Consider the following 19118-nt stretch of genomic DNA (forward strand, 5'->3'; position numbering starts at 1 on the left):
CCTGCTGTAGACATTTATTGAATCATCTGTTGTACCAACACTACATTGTATTTCATAGAAGATTGGCCACAGGCAAAATAAAATAAACCACCACGGATCAGCTTGGGGGTGAGGGGGAGGCTTTTTGGCTCATGAGTCATCCAGCATATGCTTTGGCAAAAAGGTCAGCTTACAGACTTTTCTTGCAAATCCAAGGTTCCGTTTCTCTCTGTGCCTTTCTGGCAACGGAGATATACAACTATACTCTGATAGTTTGTCTAAGGTGGAGTTTTCCCACGTGTAAACACTAACCATACCAGGTGATCAAAGAGTTGCCGGAGCTCGTGCCCTTGCAGAGCATATGATATAAACAGGGTGCGGAGACACCCTGGTGCCGGGCTGCAGCAGAGCCCGGAATGCCCACAGGAGGGAGCAGGGAGCCCTGCTGGTAAGGCGCCCAACACAAACACCTGCTCCGAGAAGCAGCATCGCCTGAGGCAAGACCCACCGCAAAAGCTCTTTTAGAAATCTGAGCATTAGGGGAGACAAGTCCCCTTTCTCGAAGGCAGCATTTAGGTGTGAGAAAGGCAGCCATTAATAAAAATACAGTAGTCAGATCTGAAAATTTTATTAATGTCTTCATGTAAGTAAACTGTCTTGTCTCAAACAGTGTCATGCTCCTCAAAGTCCAGAAAACGAGGAAAACAAGGAGAGAGCATTCACCAAGTCCCAGAAGCACAAGATCGATGCTGTAATCACGTTATTTCCAGACAGAAGCCAAACAGTGACTCAGCTAACAGCGTTACACACTCATGGGGCTGGGGGGGATTAATCCGATTCTGACTTGGTCCCAACTTCCTGCAAAGATGGGCCCCAGGTAGGAGAGGATGAGGCTTTCTTCCTGATCAGGCAGCCCCTACCCTCCCTATGGAAAGGGAAAGGGGGCAACAGCGGCAGCTTTTTGTTTAAAGAAAAAAGGCTTGTGTCCTGGACCTCTGTCAGATCAGCGCCTGAGTGAGCTCCGAGGGCGGGTCAGCTGGCTTGCCGAGGCCGGCCCCGCCCCGCGGGGAGGGAAGCCCCTGCAGGCGGCACGCCCGCCCAGGCCCACCTCCTGCCTCTTCTTCGGGCTGCTGGGCCCCAAAGGCAAAGAAAGCCGCCCTGGGGCTAAGGGGTTAAAGAGAAGGCTGCAGAGCACAGCTGGGCCTAAGCCACGCATCCAGAGCTTCCCAAGGGCCAGTCCCTCCCCTCTCCTGGGGATCCCTGCCCTGACACCAGCATATTTTACATATAATATCACTTGCTCTGCTGCCAAAGGCTGGGCCCGCAAGACTCCTGGTGTCACACAAAGCAAGTCTTGGCCTCGCCAGGCCCGGCGCTGAGCCCCGCGGACACAGCCCAGGCCCGGCTGCCCCGAGCGGGGAGCCGCCCCCGCATCTCCGACCCCTTTAGGGATCTGTGCTTCTGCGACCAGGCCCAACCGCCCAGAACCCTACCCAAAGCTGCTCCATCTGAGGGGGTGGTAGGGGCAATGGGGGCGGGGGTCTGCGCAGGACTAACACGACGATGGCGGCGGCGGCAGCAACGAGGAGGGGCAAGCGGAGGGAGCCTGAACCCCGGAAATCAGCGCTCAGGGAGGAAGGCTGCCCCACCCCCACTCCCCACCCCCGGAGCCTCGGCGGGTGCGGGACAGACACCTATCGCGGCCCTGAAACGGCTGAGACCGCCTCGCGGGATGGGACGGGATGGCACGGGACGCGCGTCACTGGGAGCTGGGGCTGTCACCCTCTGTCAGCGTCTTGAAGTCCATGGAGAGCGCTTGCTCTTCCGCCTGGAGGGGCCGCTTCCAGTCGGCGCGGGTCAGGATGTAGAGCACGACGGCGCCGAAGGCGGCCAGCAGCAGGCCCAGCACGTTGGCCAGGACGCCCTCGGGCTCGAACTTGCTGTACTTGGTCCTGCGGGATTGGGGCGGAGGGCGAGGCCACCCGAGGCGTCGCCGTTAGGCCTAGTGCCATTCGCCCCCGGCCCGCAAGATGCGGTGCGATCCCAAGCCCAACCCCGGCCCCCCACCACCCCACGACCCCGGGAGAAAAGCCGCTGTTCGGCGGCCCCACACAGAGCCGCCGGGAGGGGGCGCTCACCCGAGCTCGAACAGCAGCGCCTCCTTCAGGCCAAGCAGGGCGGTGCCCACCGAGAGCAGGAAGATGGCGCCGCCAAGGAAGACGTGCTGTGGCCGGTAGCGGCTCCGCAGAGAAAACGACGCGCCGGGGAACAGGAAGAAGCTAAAGCCCACGAGCCACTGGGAGGAAAGGCGAGGTGCTACCGGAGGCTGAGCTGCGCTGGAGACTGGAGCCCGAGGACGCCCCTGGTGGGCCGCCACCCGCGAGGACCACAGGCCCCACCACCCCCGCGCGGTGGCCTCCGGCCGGAGCGCTAACCACGTGAGGAAGGTCGGCCGGCGCTCTAGGCCGGTCTCAGCCCCACACTGTGCACCCCGAGGCGGGGCCTGGGACCAAATCCACGTGCCTGTCGGCCAGAAGGGCACCGGAAGGGCGCCGGGTCGGAGGCAGGGCCTGGCGGGCTGGAGTGCCTTTCGCCTGTGCGCACACCTGGCCCCGGCCCTGTTTGGGCCCTGCTCCCCGCCCCTCCCCAGCGCCGTGGGGTCGCAAGGACTCACCTGCACAAAGAAGAGGACGAAGACCAGAATGCCACACCAGCTGTGCAGGCTGTACAGGTCGGCGTAGCCCTCCTTCCTGTGGTAGTCGAACACCGCCACCAGGCCTGGCCGGAGGCGGGGGTCGCGTGAGGACTGGGCTGATGGCGACGGAGGGGGTGCGGTGACCCAAGGGAAACCCGACCCGCCGGGACTTCTGGGCTCCAGTCCCAGCTCGGTGGCTGCCAGCACCAGTGCCCCTGCCTGGAAGGGGGAGGAGGGCTGGGGAGGAGGGGTGGGGAGGGGGGACTGGACAGTAAAGCAGCTCCTTCCCCAAGTCAGCAGAGGTGGGGAAAGGAGGGCAGGCCCATGCCTGGAACTCACCCACCAGGGCGATGACGAAGGCGAAGACGTGCAGCAGCCCGTGCAGGACTTTGGTGGTGCGTTTGGCCTCATTCCTGAAGACACGGTAAACCAGCAGGGCTGGTGGGCCGTGAGAAAGGGAATGTCAGGGCGCTAAGCCGAGCACGAGGCCTTCCTGCCAGGGCAGCGAGGAGACACCCCCTGCCGGAGAGGGGAGGGCTTGTCCAGGTACCCCAGCCACAGGAAGTGGGGTAGGAAACAAGGCTCCGTACGCCCCCGCACCGCCCACCCCCTTGTTAGCCGTCCTTTGTATCCCAGGCTTTGTTTCAGGCTCATCGTGCAGTCACACCAAGATGCCACCAAGCTTCTGAGTTCACCTCTTAGCTACTGTGATGGTCCTCAGATTGTACAGCTCTGAAGCTGGATCAGACGTTCACTACCCTTAGCCAGCAGGCTCCCTGGTTGGGAAACCCCAGGTTCTCAAAGAAGAACCTTGCGACCCCAAGCTAATTCCCCCTCTTCGGGCTGAAGCAGGCAGGGCCAGGGGTCCTGCAGAATGTTTCTCAGGAGTCTGCTGCTGAGGACATGGCTGTCACTAGGACCACATCTAGGAAGAATGCATAGATCCAGCTTGCTTGTTACCAGAAGGAGAAGTCCAAGGCCTCCTAGCCTTGAGGCAGGGTGGGGCCAGCCACGGCCTGGATCCTACCCCAGAGAGAGGAGCTCTGCCAAGTCCAGCATCTACACACACACACAGCACACTCAGCTCACACTCACACTTTCTCTCCCTCAATTTCAAACCGCCTCTGCAGAAGATGGTCTTGCTCACAGCCCAGCCCCTGGGTCTCCGCTCTGTGAAGCACACATACCTTTGGATGCTCCTTGTTGAAGCACAAGGTGAAAGATCTGGGATAAGTCAGAAAGGAGTTGCCACCCACCAGCCTTGGGGCCCTTGATTTGGATTCCCAGTGTCCCCAAGGTCCAAGCCAGCTTCCTTCTCTGACTGGGCAGATTCAGGTGTGAAAGGGTCCCTGCAAATCTCTCTCAGATGGCATCGCCCAGGGACTCACCATCTCCCTGCAAGAAGACTAGGCCTATGATCATGCAGAGGGGATGCACGTTGAACTGCAGGGCGCTCTCCCAGGCGATGCCTCCTCGGTACACACCGAGCCAGGTGCCAGTCATGGCCACCACGGCCAGGCCCAGCAGCTGGGAGAAGGCCACATAGTAGAGTAGCGCCGAGGGGGCGGGTGCTGGGCGGGCAGGGCTGTCCATGCCGAGGCGGCTCTATGCCGAGGCGACTGCTGCAGGAAAGGTGGTGGAGCTCAGAGGAGCGGCCCACAGCCTCCAAAAAGACATCCCAGGACTCCCTTGCCCACCTCTGCCTCCTCCCTCGGCCCACAACCCCAGGCCTCCGTGAGAGTGCTCCCACCTCTGAAGGCTCCGGAGCACCCGGCGGGGGGGCGGGGGGGCCGCCTTCCTGCAGCGACAGACCCACGCCTGGCTGCACTTCCACCTGCAATGAGGGAGCAAGTCAAAGTCCTCCAAGTTCTGGCCGGAGCAGGAAGGCCCAGTGCCAGTGCTTTACTTTCTATTTCAGGAGGCCCTGGGTTTTCTCAGGTGGGGTTCACAGGTGGAACACAGAGAAGTGAGCAAATTCCTTGAAGGTGCCAGAATTTTTCCCCAGATGAATCATAAAGGACATCCAGGGTGAGAAATGGGGAACCTGACTGCCCTGTGCCTGCTTTTTCAGCTCCCAGCTGGAGATGAAAGAAGTCCTGCCCACACAGAGCTGCACGCTGCCGGTAGAAGGAATGTTCTCTGAGCCACTTCCGTAGAAAGGACCAGGCGACAGGAGCCCCCGTTTCCTTTCCCGCCTCGTCTTCCCCTCCACACCTGGGGCGTGGGCCTGTGCCCCTCCCTCAGGCCAGGCTTCCCGAACTGAGACCTACAAGGTGAGAACTTCTGGGGTCACTTAGCGCACAAGGATCCTGTGAGAGCAGGTGTGTCACTGCTCCCGTTGTGCAGACAAGGAACCGGGGGGCTCAACGGGGTTTGGGGAAGCGAGGCTCAGGGGCCAGTGGGAGGCATTTCCTGGCTCCTCTGCCCAGTCCCCGGTGTCTCCACAGCCACACCCAGGCTCAGGGCGGCCTGTGTGCCAGCTCTTCCCCCTGAACCTGCTGGTTCTCCCCACACCCAGGCAGGAGAGGCACTGGAAGGTGGGAGGAGAGGAGGCGGTTGATGAACAAGTATGGTCTCTGCTGGGCCTCGGTGCTGGCCGCCTGGGGCCACAGAAAGGCGCTGCTGCAGCTCCCAGAGGGCTGAGCACTCCATCCCTCCAGCTTGCCTCTCCCACTGCCCCAGCCTCTCCCAGCAGCTCTGGAGACACCCTCCTTCTCCTTCATTCCCAGCAGAGAAGAGCAGCTGAGCACAGATGTTTGACTAACACATTTTGGGGTCCCCCCCCAATACCGAGCACACACCCTGTATCCTGTGCTGCTCAAGAACTAGTTTCCAGTTGGCCTGGCCTTGTCCTCCTGGGGACTGGGCTGTCTTTACCCCCAGTTCTCTCTGCCACCTTTGACAACTGTTGGCAACTCCATCATTTTTTAAAAAGGGGGGCAGGCAGTGTCAACACACCTCCCTGCAGTAAAATACAGATAAGCAAAAAGAAAAATTACAAGTAATCAACATTTTGATTTATATCCTTTTCTTTTGGAAATATATGTACCTTCTTTCATAGAAACATGACCATACCAATTTCTGACCTGCTTTTTTCACTTCATTATAGATCATGCACATCTTTTCATGTCAGTACACGACAGGCTATTTCATATTTTAACCAATCCCCTAATCTCCTGTTGTTAAATATTTAGTCAGCTTTCAGCTTTTCACTAAACAAACAACACTTGTGATCATCTTTGTACACTTGTCTAATTCCTAAATGAAGAAATAGAATCCTGAGCAAGGGCTAGGTTCTTTTTTAGGTTTTGGATACATTCTGTCAAATCATCTTCCAGAACACACTCCCAAGGCAGGTGGGAACACGTTTCCAGAAGCCCTGGGCAACAGTGAAGCCGTATTTCTGGAACTCTTGCCCTCGTGCTTATCTGTCACCTCTACACTGATGACTCCTAAATCTAGTGCCAGTCTGTCCTCCCCCAAATTTAAACCCCATTTCTAACTGTCCACTAACATCTCTACCTGGACATCCCTCAAACACTTCAAACTCAGCACATCCAAAGTTACACTCCTCTCCTGACCTCCTGGGTCGCCCTTCTAGTCCCAGTGCCGAGTCCTGCTTCTCCCCCAGGTCTCGCCATCACTTCCCTCTTGGCCATCTTCATTTCCACCACCCAGCAGGGCCTGGAGCTTCTGCCCCTGTCTCCCTACCCTCCCCAACCTGCCTGACCGACAGGGACAGGGGCAGCCAGATCCCAGTCATGTCGCCCCACCAGGCACAAAGAGCCACCAGCATATGGTCAAATGCCAACTCCATAACTGACCCTAACCCAGTGCCCACCTGCAGCCCCCACTGTTTTCCTACCAAGTCCACTCGGAAGAGATGCTCCCAGCTCCCCAGCTCTAGCAACACAACCTGTTGTTATCCCCTCCACCTCACACTCCGCGCTCCTCCTCCACCTCTGTCCATTTGCTCCACAACCTGAAATGGGCATTTCGTTCACCACTTGGTCCCCCTCCTCTATGTCCACAAGGCTGGCCTGGCGCTTACTTACCCTCGGTGTCCTGCCTCGCGTTAAGCCCCGTGAGCCTCTCTGCTGCAGGGCCCTGTGAGCTCCCAGAAGGCAGGGAATGCATCTACCTCTCCCTCGGGGATCTCATCCCTTGGCCGACTCTGACAGGAAACATGTACTGATCTGAGAAATGCTGTCCTCCTCTGCTTTATTAGATTCCTCCCCGAGAGCCTGGGGCGCAGTCAGAATCTGATTAGCTCTGAATTAGGAAGACTGGAAGGAACGGGTTCTGCCCCGGCAGACCTGCCACAGCGTCCCCGCCGAGTAGCCACTGAGTACAGAGGGGGAACTCAGGGCTGCAGAGACTGCCTGCCACTCCTGGGTCCCGAGCCGCTCTGTGGTGACGCAAGCCAGAGCCAGATTTCCCGCCCCCCCCCCCCCCACCAAGCCGACCTCCTCGTGAGTCGGGCAGAAATCAGACTTCACTGCCGTGATAGTGTGATTTATAATAAGAAATATATGGAACCGAGCCAGTAAAACCCTAGGAATTTTCCAGGTGACAAAGCAATCGTTTCTTTTGTTATGTTAATATTACATCGTATTACTGAAGCCCCTCGGAAACCTGAGGGTGGGGCTGGTTACCAGGGGAACCAACCACGTGTGACTGGAGGGTTGGAACGTTCAGTCCCACCCTTGACCTCCACGGAGGGAGAGGGGCTGGAGACTGAGTGCAGCCACCAGTGGCCAATGATTTAATCAACCGGGCCTGTGTAATGAAGCCCCCATAAACCCCCTAAAGGACGGGGTTTGGAGAGCTGCCAGGTTGGTGAACACATCCACCTACTGGGAAGGTGGTGCACCCCAGTTCCCCGGGGACTGAAGCTCCTGTGCTCCGGACCCTTCCAGACGTTGCCCTACGTACCTCTTCATCTGGCTGTCCCTGAGTTATATCCTTATATAACAAACCAGCAACCTAGCAAGTTTCTCTGGGTTCTGTGAGCTGCTCTAGCAAATTAATTGAACCTGAGGAAAAGGTCGTGGGAAGCTCTGATCTATAGCCTGTTGTTCAGCAGCACAGGTGACAACCTGGACTTGCAATTAGCATCTGAAGGGGGTGGGGGCAGTGTTGTGGGACTGAGCCCTGCGGGATCTGACGCTGTCTCCCGGTACGTGGTGTCAATGTTGAGTTAAATTGTAGGACACCCAGGAGCATCTGCTGAGAAATGGAGAATCGCTTGGTGGTGTTGAAAAGAAAACATGTGGGAACAGCACGATGACTAAACACGTGGCTTTAATGTCCTCACTGCAGACTGACAACCTGAATTCCCTTCAGAGTCCAAACCCTAGTGCTGTTTGCACCCCAGGGTGGTGGAGTGGAGTTGCGAGCCTCAGGGCTAGGGAGCCACGCTCTGTACTCAGTTCAATCTTCGCAATAACCTATGGTGATAACAGGAGTATTACCCCAATTTGACAGATGAGGAAATTGGGACTCAAAGAGGATAAATGACTTGCCCCAAATCAGCCGCAGCAAAGAAGTGCTCAACTCAGTTGTTTATCAAGCTCCTACGATATGGGGGTCACACTGCTGGATACAGATGAGCCATGGCCCCCACCTTCCAGGGCCTTGCAGACGAGGTGCAGAGCAGATGCAGATTCTAGAGTAAAGGGCCGTAACAACTTAGGCTATAAGTTAAACTCCCAGAGCACTTTCCACAGTCCACGCTGGCTTCACCACACTGGGGTGGCCACTCCTTTGGATTTCCTACAGGGGTTGCCTGCTCGGGGTGTGGCTCTGCACTTTCTCAGGCGAGTAACTAGGGAAAAAAGGAAAACTTCCTGAATACTGAAGCCAGTATTCAGAGGATCTGAATCTGCTTGGAGGCAGGGCTCCAGGAAGGCCTCTCCCCTCATGCACCAGTCCTCCTGGGCCCTCCCCACCCCTTGGGGAACCGTGCTTCTAAGGCAGTTTACACCCACCCTAGCATCAAGCATTGGTGTCCCCCGTGGGCTCTCCTGGGAGAAAAGGCTGTAGGATGGAAACAGGTGGGTTAGAGAGAAGAGGTGATGGGGACAAACTAGCTGCAAGATCTTCATGCCAGCTGCCCCAAGGGCATCTCTCCTGGTCCCTGTGCCCTGGTAACTAGGCATCCCAGAGGAAGCCAGAGATAAAGAATAACCTTTGGACTCATGGAGGCCTAAGCAGTCTCCCCTGTGGCCCCTTCCAATTTGAAGGTGATTCTAAATCCAGGTATGAGGGATGACAGGAAAACGCACACAGAAAGACCAGTTCTCCTCGGGCAGGCCTGTAGCTTCCCCATAGGTGACCTCACAGCCAATAAGATCTAAGTGAAAAGTCCAGATTTACAGAAAAGACAAAGCATCAAGTGGTTCTGTGCTTCACAGAAGATGAAAGACCCCTTCAGCAATGCCGTTGCCCTATTGCTTATTCGGTTCAACATAATTGACAACGTATCTTTGTACACAGAGGGGCTGCTTCCGATGATGGGGGATACAAAGAAGACATTTCAAGGACTCTGGTTGGAATCTGACTCACCCACAAACACATGTGCATTTGCAAACCTTGAAATCAGTTGAGATTCACTCCCTGGTAAGCAAATATCTTTTATTCTGCTCCCTCATTTCCCAGTCTAGACAGTGGGAACATTCTCTTGCCCTTCCTTCTTCCTTCCTTCCTTCCTCCCTCCCTCCCTCCCTCCCTCCCTCCCTTCCTTCCCTCCCTTCCCTCCCTCCCTCTCTCCCTCCCTCCCTTCCCTCCCTCCCTCCCTCCCTTCTCTCCCTCCCTCCCTCCCTTCTCTCCCTCCCTCCCTCCCTTCTCTCCCTCCCTCCCTCCCTTCCCTCCCTCCCTTCCCTCCCTCCCTCCCTCCCTTCCCTCCCTCCCTCCCTCCCTTCCCTCCCTCCCTCCCTCCCCTCCCTCCCTCCCTCCCTCCCCTCCCTCCCTCCCTCCCCTCCCTCCCTCCCTCCCTCCCCTCCCTCCCCTCCCTCCCTCCCCTCCCTCCCTCCCTCCCTCCCCTCCCTCCCTCCCTCCCTCCCCTCCCTCCCTTCCTCCCTCCCTCCCTTCCTTCCTTCCTTCCACTGGCTGCTTTGGGATCTCCTGTGTTCCCAGTGCAGCAGTACAGGCAGCAGTGTCAACAGTCTGGAAACAGCCCATCTATACTCCCAAAGGCTTCCTCAGCCCGTAGACCAGAGTCTCAGAACCAGGGAGAGCTCCTGTGGATCCTTACCCGGCCACCCTCCTTCCTGTCAGAGCACAGGATGGGGATGTCAGATCTCTGGCAGCTTTTGGAACCTTGGGCTGTGACAGTCACCCCTCCCCTCCCACACACACCTGCAGCCAGACTCCACTTAATGTGATCAAGCCGGGCCAGGAGCTGCCGCAGGGCTTGAACGTGCCAAGGAGCATCTCTCTCCCTCCCTGAGCCCAGGGGGTTTCACTGAAAGGCCACTAGACCTAATCTCATTATGGGGACCAGACAGCGCACAAGTCCCACAGCCTGGAAGCAGGGAGCCTGGCCTGACCACAGCCTCCTTACCCGAAGCAGGGTTTTAATTGGGTTAGAAAAGATTGTGTTGGGGGCTAGATCTCTTTTCTTGATGGGTGAAGGGGAGAAACGACTCAGTTGTCCTAGAATGTCCTCGAATGTGATCAAAGAAAAGGCAAAATGAGGGCTGAGCTGTTAGGTGGGGCACTTTCTTACTACCCACACCCAAGTAACCCCTGGGTAGAAAGCTTGAAGTCAGACACTGAGCCCAGTTCTCCACTGGGCCCAGGGGCTCATTGTCAGGGCTTCCCGTACTTGTAGGGACTCACAAAAAATGTTTTGATTTCTGTTAAAATCATAAGATAAAACAAACTTCTAGGGTTGAAGAAAGTATTTTAATGTTTAATCCAGCCTGGATTATATTCACCTTTATACCAATGTGGTTGTAAAATATAATTCTCTTTATTTTTTTATGGAGGAAGGGGAAAGTCACAATGAAGCCCTGGTCAGACAGATATGATTTCAAAGCCAGCCCCACTGTTCATGACTGTGTGCGCCCGGGGTGGGGGGAGGGCAAGCACCCTCTCTGAGCCTGCTTCCTCTTCCATAAAGTAGGGGGATGTTGAGATCCAGCTTACTGGCCTGTAGCAAAGATTAAACAGGATAAATATGTACCAGTGCCTAGCACACTGCCTGCCACATAGTAGGTATTCAGTTAAATAGCAATCTAACAAAAACTAAACCTGTTCCTAATAGCACCTTAGGAAGAGTCATGCATCCGAAGCTGCTGACACATGAGGTTTGGGGCCACAGAGAGCCAGATGGCAGCAGACAGCACAACCCCCACTAATAAATGCATACCCCGCCTTCTGTCTACCATGAATCCCCCCACTGGGCAGAAACCCCTGGATCTGGGGTGAATTCCTCCACCAAATTCTTCTAGTGCTGCTGAACCACTTTGTATTAGAAGCCACCCAAGCTCTGCCTGCCAAGGGAAGGTGGCACAGGCAGGGAAGAAGTGGGACAAGCAGGGCATCCACTCAGGTCCAGGAGGCTCCTGCTGCCCCGGGGGTGGGGCTGTAGCAGCCCTTTCTCTGTATGGGGCTCCCCTTGGCATTTACAAGTTGCCTGTATTTTCTGCCTCAATCCAGTTTCACAGGAGAAATCAAGATATGTATGAGAAGGTAGCACAGCTCTGTGGGGTGTTGTTGTTTGTTTTGTTTTCCATTTGCTATGAAAACGAAGGAACTGGGCTTCCCTGGTGGTGCAGTGGTTAAGAATCCGCCTGCCAATGCAGGGCACACAGGTTCGAGCCCTGGTCCTGGAAGATCCCACATGCTGTGGAGCAACTAAGCCCGTGAGCCACAGCTACTTAGCCCACGTGCCTAGAGCCCGTGCTCCACCACAAGAGAAGCCACCGCAATGAGAAGCCTGCGCACCGCCATGAAGAGTAGCCCCCGCTCCCTGCGACTAGAGAAAGCCTGCGCGCAGCAATGAAGACCCAACGCAGCCAAAAATAAAATAAAATAAATGAATTTATATTAAAAAAAGAAAACGAAGGAACAGAATCCAGATAAGACAGAGCTTCATTTAATGAGTCTTAGAAATTCCTCAAAGCCAAGGTAGAGTGAGAGTGGAGAGGGGCGACCAAAAGGGAGAAAGACTTGGGAGGGGTGCCAGCTTCTAAAGACATGTCTGGGACTCCAGGGTCCACCTGGATCCTCCTCTCTGTGGTGCCCTGGGGGGAAGGGCAGGCAGAGAGGGGAGATACCCCCCACCATTCCCAGGTGTCAAAGGCAGCAGCAGATCCCTTCCTCAGCTCAGTTCTGCATCCCCTGTACCCACACAGTTCAGGGGCTACCAAGGCCAACCCAAGGAGTAAGGATTTCCCAAACGGGAAACTCCTCGCACACCAAGAGGCTGGAGATGTTGGAGAAGAACAAGGAAGGGCTCTACTAGATAGACATCTCACCCCAAGAGGAAAGAGGCAGAGGGAGGGAGGCCCCGAAGCAGTTTGGCAGCTCGGTCTCAGGTTTCAAAAGAACAGTCGTGGCAAATGTTGGTTGATCAACTTCTATGCCACCTAGTTTCTAGAGTAGAGCAAAACACTACGCCGTGCATAAACTTGGGATCACCTGCCGCTCCGTGCTAACTTCCGCAGAGCCTCGGCACGGAGGCAGACCCGGAGCCGACGGCTGACAGCTCCAGGCAGGAGTGCGATGAGCTCCTAACCTCGGGCCTTGCTCGGTGGCCCCGAGCCGGGAGAAGCAGAGGAGGTGAGTCAGGTGTGGCGGCAGGAGAGGGAAAGAGAAAGGCTGGCTGCGGCGCTGGGATCCCGGCCTGTCCCGGCGCGGGCGCGGTCCCGCCCCAGGACGGGCACACCTGAGCTCGCCGTCCCCCCGCACACACCCGGGGCCCCTCCCGACTCTGCGCCGGGGCTCGGGTCTCCCCAACCCGCCCCGGCCACCTACCTGGCCGGACGTCGAGCCCGGACCTTGTCCTCGCTGCGCAGCGTCGCGCTGCCCGCTAGCCCGCGAGCTGCCCGCGCCACGCCCGGGCTGTTCTGCCGGTTCGGCCAGCCGCGCGGACTTCGGAGCTACCGCGTCTCCATGGCGACTGGGCGGCTGCAGCGGGTTGGCAGCCCGGCGGACGACGCGGCGGGCGGGCGCGGGGACCGGAAGTGCCCCCGGCGGGTCCGCGCACCTGGGGGCCCCCCAAGGTCCCGGGTCTAGGGACAGGGTCCCGCCAAACTCCGGGCCCGAGCCTTGACGCCCGCGTGCTAGGGCCTGCGGCGCGAGAACGGCGGCCACCGTGACCCAGCCTCCGGACACGAGCTCGGGTAACCTTCGAATCCGGGCCTCACGACCTGGCTTCCCGGGTCCGCCACGTTCGGGGGCGTATGGGGTTCTGCGACCCACCCGTGGGTGTGGGAGGCCTCCAAGTCCAGGCTTGACTCGGAGGCCGAGGGCGAGGCTGAGGGGGGATGGGCTGCTGGGGCGGGGCCCGGGGCTGAGGGAAGGGGGATGCCGGCCGGGAGAACGGGAGAACGGCCCCTCTGCTCGGGCCTGGTCTCCGCGCTTCCAGGTTCCCGCCCTCCACCCCTCCCTTGCCCTCCCCGCCCTCCCTTGCCCTCCCTTGCCCTCCCCTCTTCTTCCCGCGCCCTGCCCCGGGCTCAGGTGGCCACTAGGTGTCAGGCGTGGCCCGGAGCTTGGCCTACCTTGCCGCTCCTGCAGCCCTGAGGGACTCGCCTGAGGGACTCGCCCCTTCCCTTGTAGCCGGATGGTGGAGGTGTCACTCTGCAGGGAGGCTGGACTCACGCCTTCTCCAGGTTCGCAGCACCCCCCGACACACACACACACACACACACACACACACACACACACACACACACACACGCGCGCGCTAGGTGACGTTTCTTGCCCCCTTTCCCCAAGCCAGGGGCCTTTGCCAGGCTATAGCGCCCACCCCACACACCCCCTCCAGAAGCCTAAAGATAAATACCAATTCTCACCAGCCTTTCGTGAAGGCCTAGACCTTGCCATGGGCAGCCTCCCCGGCCCCAGACGCTAAGAGAGGAAGGAACCAAGGCCAAGGCTAAGGCTGGGAGCCAGCCCCTCATGCAGCCCCGTCCAGGACCCCTATCCAGGAAATGCTGTGGGTAGATAACAAGTCCAGCTCAGACTCCCTACAAGCTCAGAACAAAAGGTTCTTTCCTGTCGGATGCCTGGCAAGACTCACCGAGGGCCTGGTGGTAGTAGGGAAATGGAGTTTCCTCCCCTGGAGACATAAAAGAGCCTCCGCAAAGGGACGTCACCCCCACCCCCTGCCCCAGCACTGTGGGCTTCCCAAGGGCCCTGGCCAAGGTGGGCCTTGGGGATCCAATACCTCCTGACAGAGAAAACATACTCTCAAACCATGGCAAGACACCTAAGGGTGCCCACTGCCCTGGGCACACCTTCCGATGGGGCAAACCCAGCTGGGCCCACGCCCTCAGAGTGACCAAGCTTAAACCTGCCACAAACAGAAGTTTTGTTAGGGTAGCTTACCAGTTGGAGGGAGTTAATGGACATTTTAAATTAAGAAACAGCTTCCTTCACATGCCAGCAGGCAAGTGAGTTGAGTGTCTTGTGAGTTGAGTCCTTGGAAAGGAGCCATTTCCCGTTTTTTGGCCGGCATGTTTGGCTTTGGAGGAGAAGGACTGGGGTGGGCAGGGCTGCACAAAGGAGCAGAGCCTCACTGGGGACCTGATCTGAGTTTCCTGGTGTAGGGCTTTCAACCCCTTCCAAAGCCAGGAGAGAGACTCCTGCTGAGGTGGGATGGAGCCCTTTGGGTCCTCCCCACCCCGTGGCCCCGTGGCCCTGGGCTGCAGCATTTTCCCCTGGAAAGGAGAGCACACCTGGCTCTCAGCAGTGCTCTCAGGAGGGGATGGAGGTGGCTCTCCACAGGGACCAGTCACATGGGGTCTTCGCTCTAAGCATTCATGGCTCCACACCATTTTTAAGAGCTGGAGATCCCACCAAACTGCAGTCAAGCACCAGGCCCTATGGCTTTGCCACTGCCGCCAGAATCCCTAACCCCAGATGGCAGACACTCACTCCCTTCCTCCCCCATCTTTGCCACTGAGACTCAGCCTTGGAGGCCAGAGAAGCATCCACCCTATAGCGGGGGGCAGTGACCAGCAAGGAGTGCAGCCTTAGGTGCCCTTCCTGGGGACCAACGTCTTCCATGTAAACCCCTCCCATCCCGCACTCACTGCACTACACTAGCCTTTACGTTCCTCAGACTCACCAAATTCACGCCCACTCTCCTTTGGAACGTTCTTCCCCGATCATCACTTGGCTCATTCCTTCAAATCTCAGCTCAAACATCCCCTCCTCAGGGAGGCCTTCCCTAACCATCCAGTCCAGTAGCCTGGGTCAGGGGTTGAGATGTAGGGAGATAACGGGGGATTAAGTGTGCTAGTTGACAGCCCTGGGAAACCACGCCTTGAGCTCACCCTGTTCTCTGCCCCAAAGCATTTAAAGAGCAGAAAGAACCCAGACAGTGAACAGAATGTACCTCGTAGAAGGACCTCAGATCTCCTAGCACCTGGCGGATCATGTCTGCCTTTCTAGGGTTCCCAGACTTAAAAAGATGGAAGATACCCCAGGATGCCCCGTTAAATTTGAATTTAATATTTTTTTGGCATAAGTATGTCCCACGTATGACATGCAATAAACTAAAAATGTATTTGCTGTTTATCCAAAATTCAAATCTAACTGGGCACCCTGTGTTTTATCTGGCAATCCTACCCTTGCTCCTGTGTGGGAAGGACAGAGGGCCTCCCTGCAGTTCTGGCCCCTCCCAGCAAAACATCCCTACCCCAGCAGGCGGAAACACCCAGTTAACTCCTGTTCAGCACACACTTTAGCCAGAGGCTTTAACCTTGGGCCGCAGTGAATACCAAAGGCATTGGAGATGGGGTTCCCCAGTCCTAACGCACCCGTAAGATGCAAACACACACAATTCATTCACTCTTTTTTTTTTTTTTTTTTTTTTTTAGCGATACGCGGGCCTCTCACTGTTGTGCCCTCTCCCGTTGCGGAGCACAGGCTCCGGACGCGCAGGCTCAGCGGCCATGGCTCACGGGCCCAGCCGCTCTGCGGCACGTGGGATCTTCCCAGACCGGGGCACGAACCCGTGTCCCCTGCATCGGCAGGCGGATTCTCAACCACCGCGCCACCAGGGAAGCCCCTTTAATTTTTTATTTTATTTATTTTTGGCTGCTTTGGGTCTTTGTTGCTGCACGCGGGCTTTGCTGCTAGGTGCGACAGCGGTGGCTACTCTTTGTTGCAGTGCGCGAGCTTCTCATTGCGGTGGCTTCTCAGGCTCTAGAGCGCAGGCTCAGTAGTTGTGGCGCACGGGCATAGTTGCTCCGCGGCATGTGGGATCTTCCTGGACCAGGGCTCGAACCCATATTCCCTGCATTAGCAGGCAGATTCTTAACCACTGCGCCACCAAGGAAGCCTTCACTCTTTACAACAGTTTTTATCTAGTCCCTTCAGTGTGCCAGGCGCTGGGCGACATTGGGTATAACAATGAACAGGACAGGCACAGCCCTGTTCTCTTCAGGCCCTAACAGTGCATAGAAAGGGCGCTTAACCCAGATGTGAGGGTCAGGGAAGGCTTCTGGGGCATGGCATAGAATCCTAGAGCTGCAGGGCGAGCTGGGGTAACCTGGCGAAGGGACAGCAGGGAGAGAGCAGGAGTGTTGGCTGGAAGGCAGGTGAGGAGGCCCAACCAGTACTGCCGGAATAGGAATCAGGAATCCATATGCCTGAACCGAGCCCTGTGCCAGCTCTGGAAGGTGGGCGTGGCACTCGGGTGGCAAATAGTCAAAGGACACATCCTCTGACCTGTACTCTGAGGGTGAGAGCATCCTTCAGTGGGGGGCGGCATTGTCAGGCCCGCTTCCTGGGGAACTTGCCCCAACTTGCTGGAAAAGAACACTGGTTTGAATCTGAAAGTACATGGCGACTTTGATGAGTTTAAAATGGAACAATAATCGCTCAGGGGGAAAATCCTATCTTCCAGCCTCAGGGGCAGCAAAGGAGGCCAGAAAATCAGCAGCCCCAGCAGGAGCAGCCAGCGCGTCCGGCAGAGCAGCGGCGATGGTGGCGAGAGCGGCAGCACGCGGGGGTCTGACCGCAAAGCTTGCAGTGAAGACGGTGAGTCACCTGGGACCTCCGGGATGCGAGGGGGTGGGGCTGAGGGATGTCGCAGGCTGTGGGGCCCCAGCTGGCCCACAGAGTTGGCCCAAGTCTGGGATTAACGAGAGTAACCTGTCCACAAGCCAAGAGCACACTGCAGGTTGGATGGAGAAGCGATGAGAACGAAACAGGCCAGCTTTCACTTCTGCTGGCCCTGAGCAAACAGACGTGGGAGGCATCGGCGGCCGGGGTGGTGCAGGGGACTGGCCCAGTGCAGGAGGTGGCAAAACAGCACTGGGCACCTGAAGTGGGTGGCAGTGGGAGGGGTGGGCTTTCCCAACCTCTCAGTGTGCTCTGTGCAGCCCCCTGGGGGAGGGAGGGATCAGGAGGAAGTCCATTTTTCCTCCCTCCCTTCCTTCCTCCTTTCCTTTCTGTCTTTCACCAAAGGTTTATTGGGCATCTGCCTATGCCGGACATTGTTCCAGGCCCTGGAGAGACAGTAACACATAAGGCAGACAAGGTCCCCGCTTTCATGTAACTTACATGAAGTGGGGGAGACAGATAATTAAAATGTAAACAAACAAACAACACACACACACAGAAACCTAATTGCATGTAGTAACAGATGATACAAAGAAAATTAAGTAGGGGAAGGGGATGGAGGGCTGTTGTTGAGGGGTGCTAGTAAACGTCGTCTGAGGAGAGAGAAGTGAGGGTGCAGCCACGTGAAGGTCTGGAGGAAGGTAACTCCAGCCAAGGAAAGAGGAGGGAAGAGGACAAAGGTCTGGGTACGGGAATGTGCATGGCCGTCTCCGTTCCACCCTGCCCTCCAACACGCCTCCTTGCCAACACAGGAGAAATCAGCCACGTGTGCAGACAAGAACGCAGGGATGTAAACAGGTCGTTAGAGAAGGCAGAGGTTGAAGATGTGAGGTGTGCAGCAGGGACCCCACCAGAGGCTCCTGGGGCGTCTAAGAAGTGTCTGTAGGCACATGGTTGTGTCTGAGCAGTGCCATGTCTGTCACCCACTGGAGAATCCAGACATCAGTCCCGGTCAGTAGGGCACCACCAAGCTCCCCTGGTCCAGCCCAGGTTTACCTGTGGCTGGTGGTACGGCCCGAGGAGGAGGCATTGGAGCCCAGCCCCGGCATGACATCCCCCCAGGCCAGCGCTCCCCTCCAGACAAGAAACCATGAGGAGGTGTGTTTCCCAGTCGTGTTCTCAATCCCACCTCCCAACTTCTCTCTGAGTCCATCAGTCATTGAGCCTCAGTCAGCAAACACTGAAGACCTGCTATGTGAGTGCTAGGCGCGTTGTGGAGAGCAAGAAAGACCCCGGAGGGCAAGGGTGTGAGGCGGGGGGTGAGGACTGGCTAAAGCTTGGGGTGGTGTCAGCAGAGACATGAAGGGGGAGGGCATGAGCCGCTGATGACAGCCATCTAATGGCCTCCACTAGCCAGCCATCAGCCGTGCAGGGCCAGGACTCCTGCACTTTGTCTAGAGCCTGTGACAGCTGAGTGCTCATCTTGGCTCCTAAAGCTGCTCCAGCTCTGGCTCCACACCCCCTGTTTCTCAGCCACACTCCTCATGCTAGGAGTGTGCTGAGGATGTGGAGGCCACTCTGAGCCAAATGTGTGGGATGACAAAGCCACGGCCCCGAGCGTGCCCCTAGCGGGAGATGGGCAAAGGCACAGGCAGTGAAGTTTCCCAGCTGTAGCTTTGTGATGACCCTCTTGCAGAGCAGGATGCAGCTGAACCCAGAGGAGCAGGACGAAGGGGAGGACAGGTCAGGCATGATCCCGGATGAGGGCACTGAGGCTGGTGACTCTTCCGAGGTCACAGCGAGTCAGCAGCCTGCTTGTCCTCAGGCAGAGGTCTCACTTTGCCCCGCTCTGCTCTGCCCCTCCCCTCATCCTTTATACTTCTCTTGAACTTGACCATCACCTCCTGCCTGAGTGTTCCTATCAGGCCATCTGGTCCTTGATTTGAGAGCAGATTAGATTAGAAGGTGCCCTGACCTAAGCTCAGAACTTCCCTCACACAAGAAGCCACACTCCTCTGATCCCTCCCAGCCAGTGGGAGACCCTAAGAGGTGGGCTGGTGCCAGGGAGAACCACGCCCCGCAGCTGGTCCCCTAGTGTCTTGCCTCATGGCCTCCTATGGGGCAGTCATGCCTCCTGCTCTTGAAGGGATCCAAGGGGCCAGAGCTAGGCCCTCCTGCTCCTACAGCAATGGATAGCTCA

At 57.2% G+C, this 19118-nt stretch overlaps 1 protein-coding gene and 1 long non-coding RNA gene across 29 annotated transcripts in view; one reads left to right on the forward strand and one right to left on the reverse strand.

The window, feature by feature from the left end:
• CYB561 (cytochrome b561) lies at positions 1–13721 on the reverse strand. 26 transcript variants are annotated; one of them, XM_067021549.1, is made up of 10 exons: positions 13405–13549; positions 12659–12890; positions 8665–8713; positions 5476–5636; positions 4425–4508; positions 4063–4296; positions 3014–3112; positions 2654–2757; positions 2118–2275; positions 1–1931 (listed from the first exon to the last, which is right to left on the reverse strand). In XM_067021549.1, exons 6-10 carry the CDS (start codon positions 4265–4267, stop codon positions 1739–1741), a joined length of 759 nt encoding a protein of 252 aa, XP_066877650.1. In that variant the 5' UTR covers positions 4268–4296; positions 4425–4508; positions 5476–5636; positions 8665–8713; positions 12659–12890; positions 13405–13549; the 3' UTR covers positions 1–1738. The 26 variants fall into 26 exon arrangements, with proteins under 26 accessions (XP_066877650.1, XP_066877662.1, XP_066877649.1 ...); XM_067021561.1 differs by lacking the exons at positions 8665–8713; positions 12659–12890 and adding an exon at positions 6730–6848 and having other exon boundaries at positions 4063–4293; XM_067021548.1 differs by lacking the exons at positions 8665–8713; positions 12659–12890 and adding an exon at positions 6730–6848.
• The window catches only part of LOC131746085 (uncharacterized), an 18391-nt gene continuing 12075 nt past the window's right edge, over positions 12803–19118 (forward strand). For all 3 annotated transcript variants that reach the window (XR_010838240.1, XR_010838241.1, XR_010838242.1), the window contains exons 1-2: positions 12803–13026; positions 16761–16894. This is a non-coding gene — a long non-coding RNA (uncharacterized lncRNA). The remainder of the gene's footprint in view (positions 13027–16760; positions 16895–19118) is intronic.

Source organism: Kogia breviceps, chromosome 19, assembly GCF_026419965.1.
Source record: "Kogia breviceps isolate mKogBre1 chromosome 19, mKogBre1 haplotype 1, whole genome shotgun sequence".
NCBI classification, from domain to species: Eukaryota; Metazoa; Chordata; class Mammalia; order Artiodactyla; family Physeteridae; genus Kogia; species Kogia breviceps.

Coding starts and splice junctions, on each gene's coding strand:
- CYB561 (XM_067021567.1), bottom strand. CDS start 4,267: ATGGACAGCCCTGCCCGCCCAGCACCCGCCCCCTCGGCGCTACTCTAC. Junction 2,758..3,013: donor CTTCGTCATCGCCCTGGTGG/GTGAGTTCCAGG, acceptor GCCTCCGGCCAG/GCCTGGTGGCGGTGTTCGAC. Junction 1,932..2,117: donor GCGCTGCTGTTCGAGCTCGG/GTGAGCGCCCCC, acceptor CCAATCCCGCAG/GACCAAGTACAGCAAGTTCG.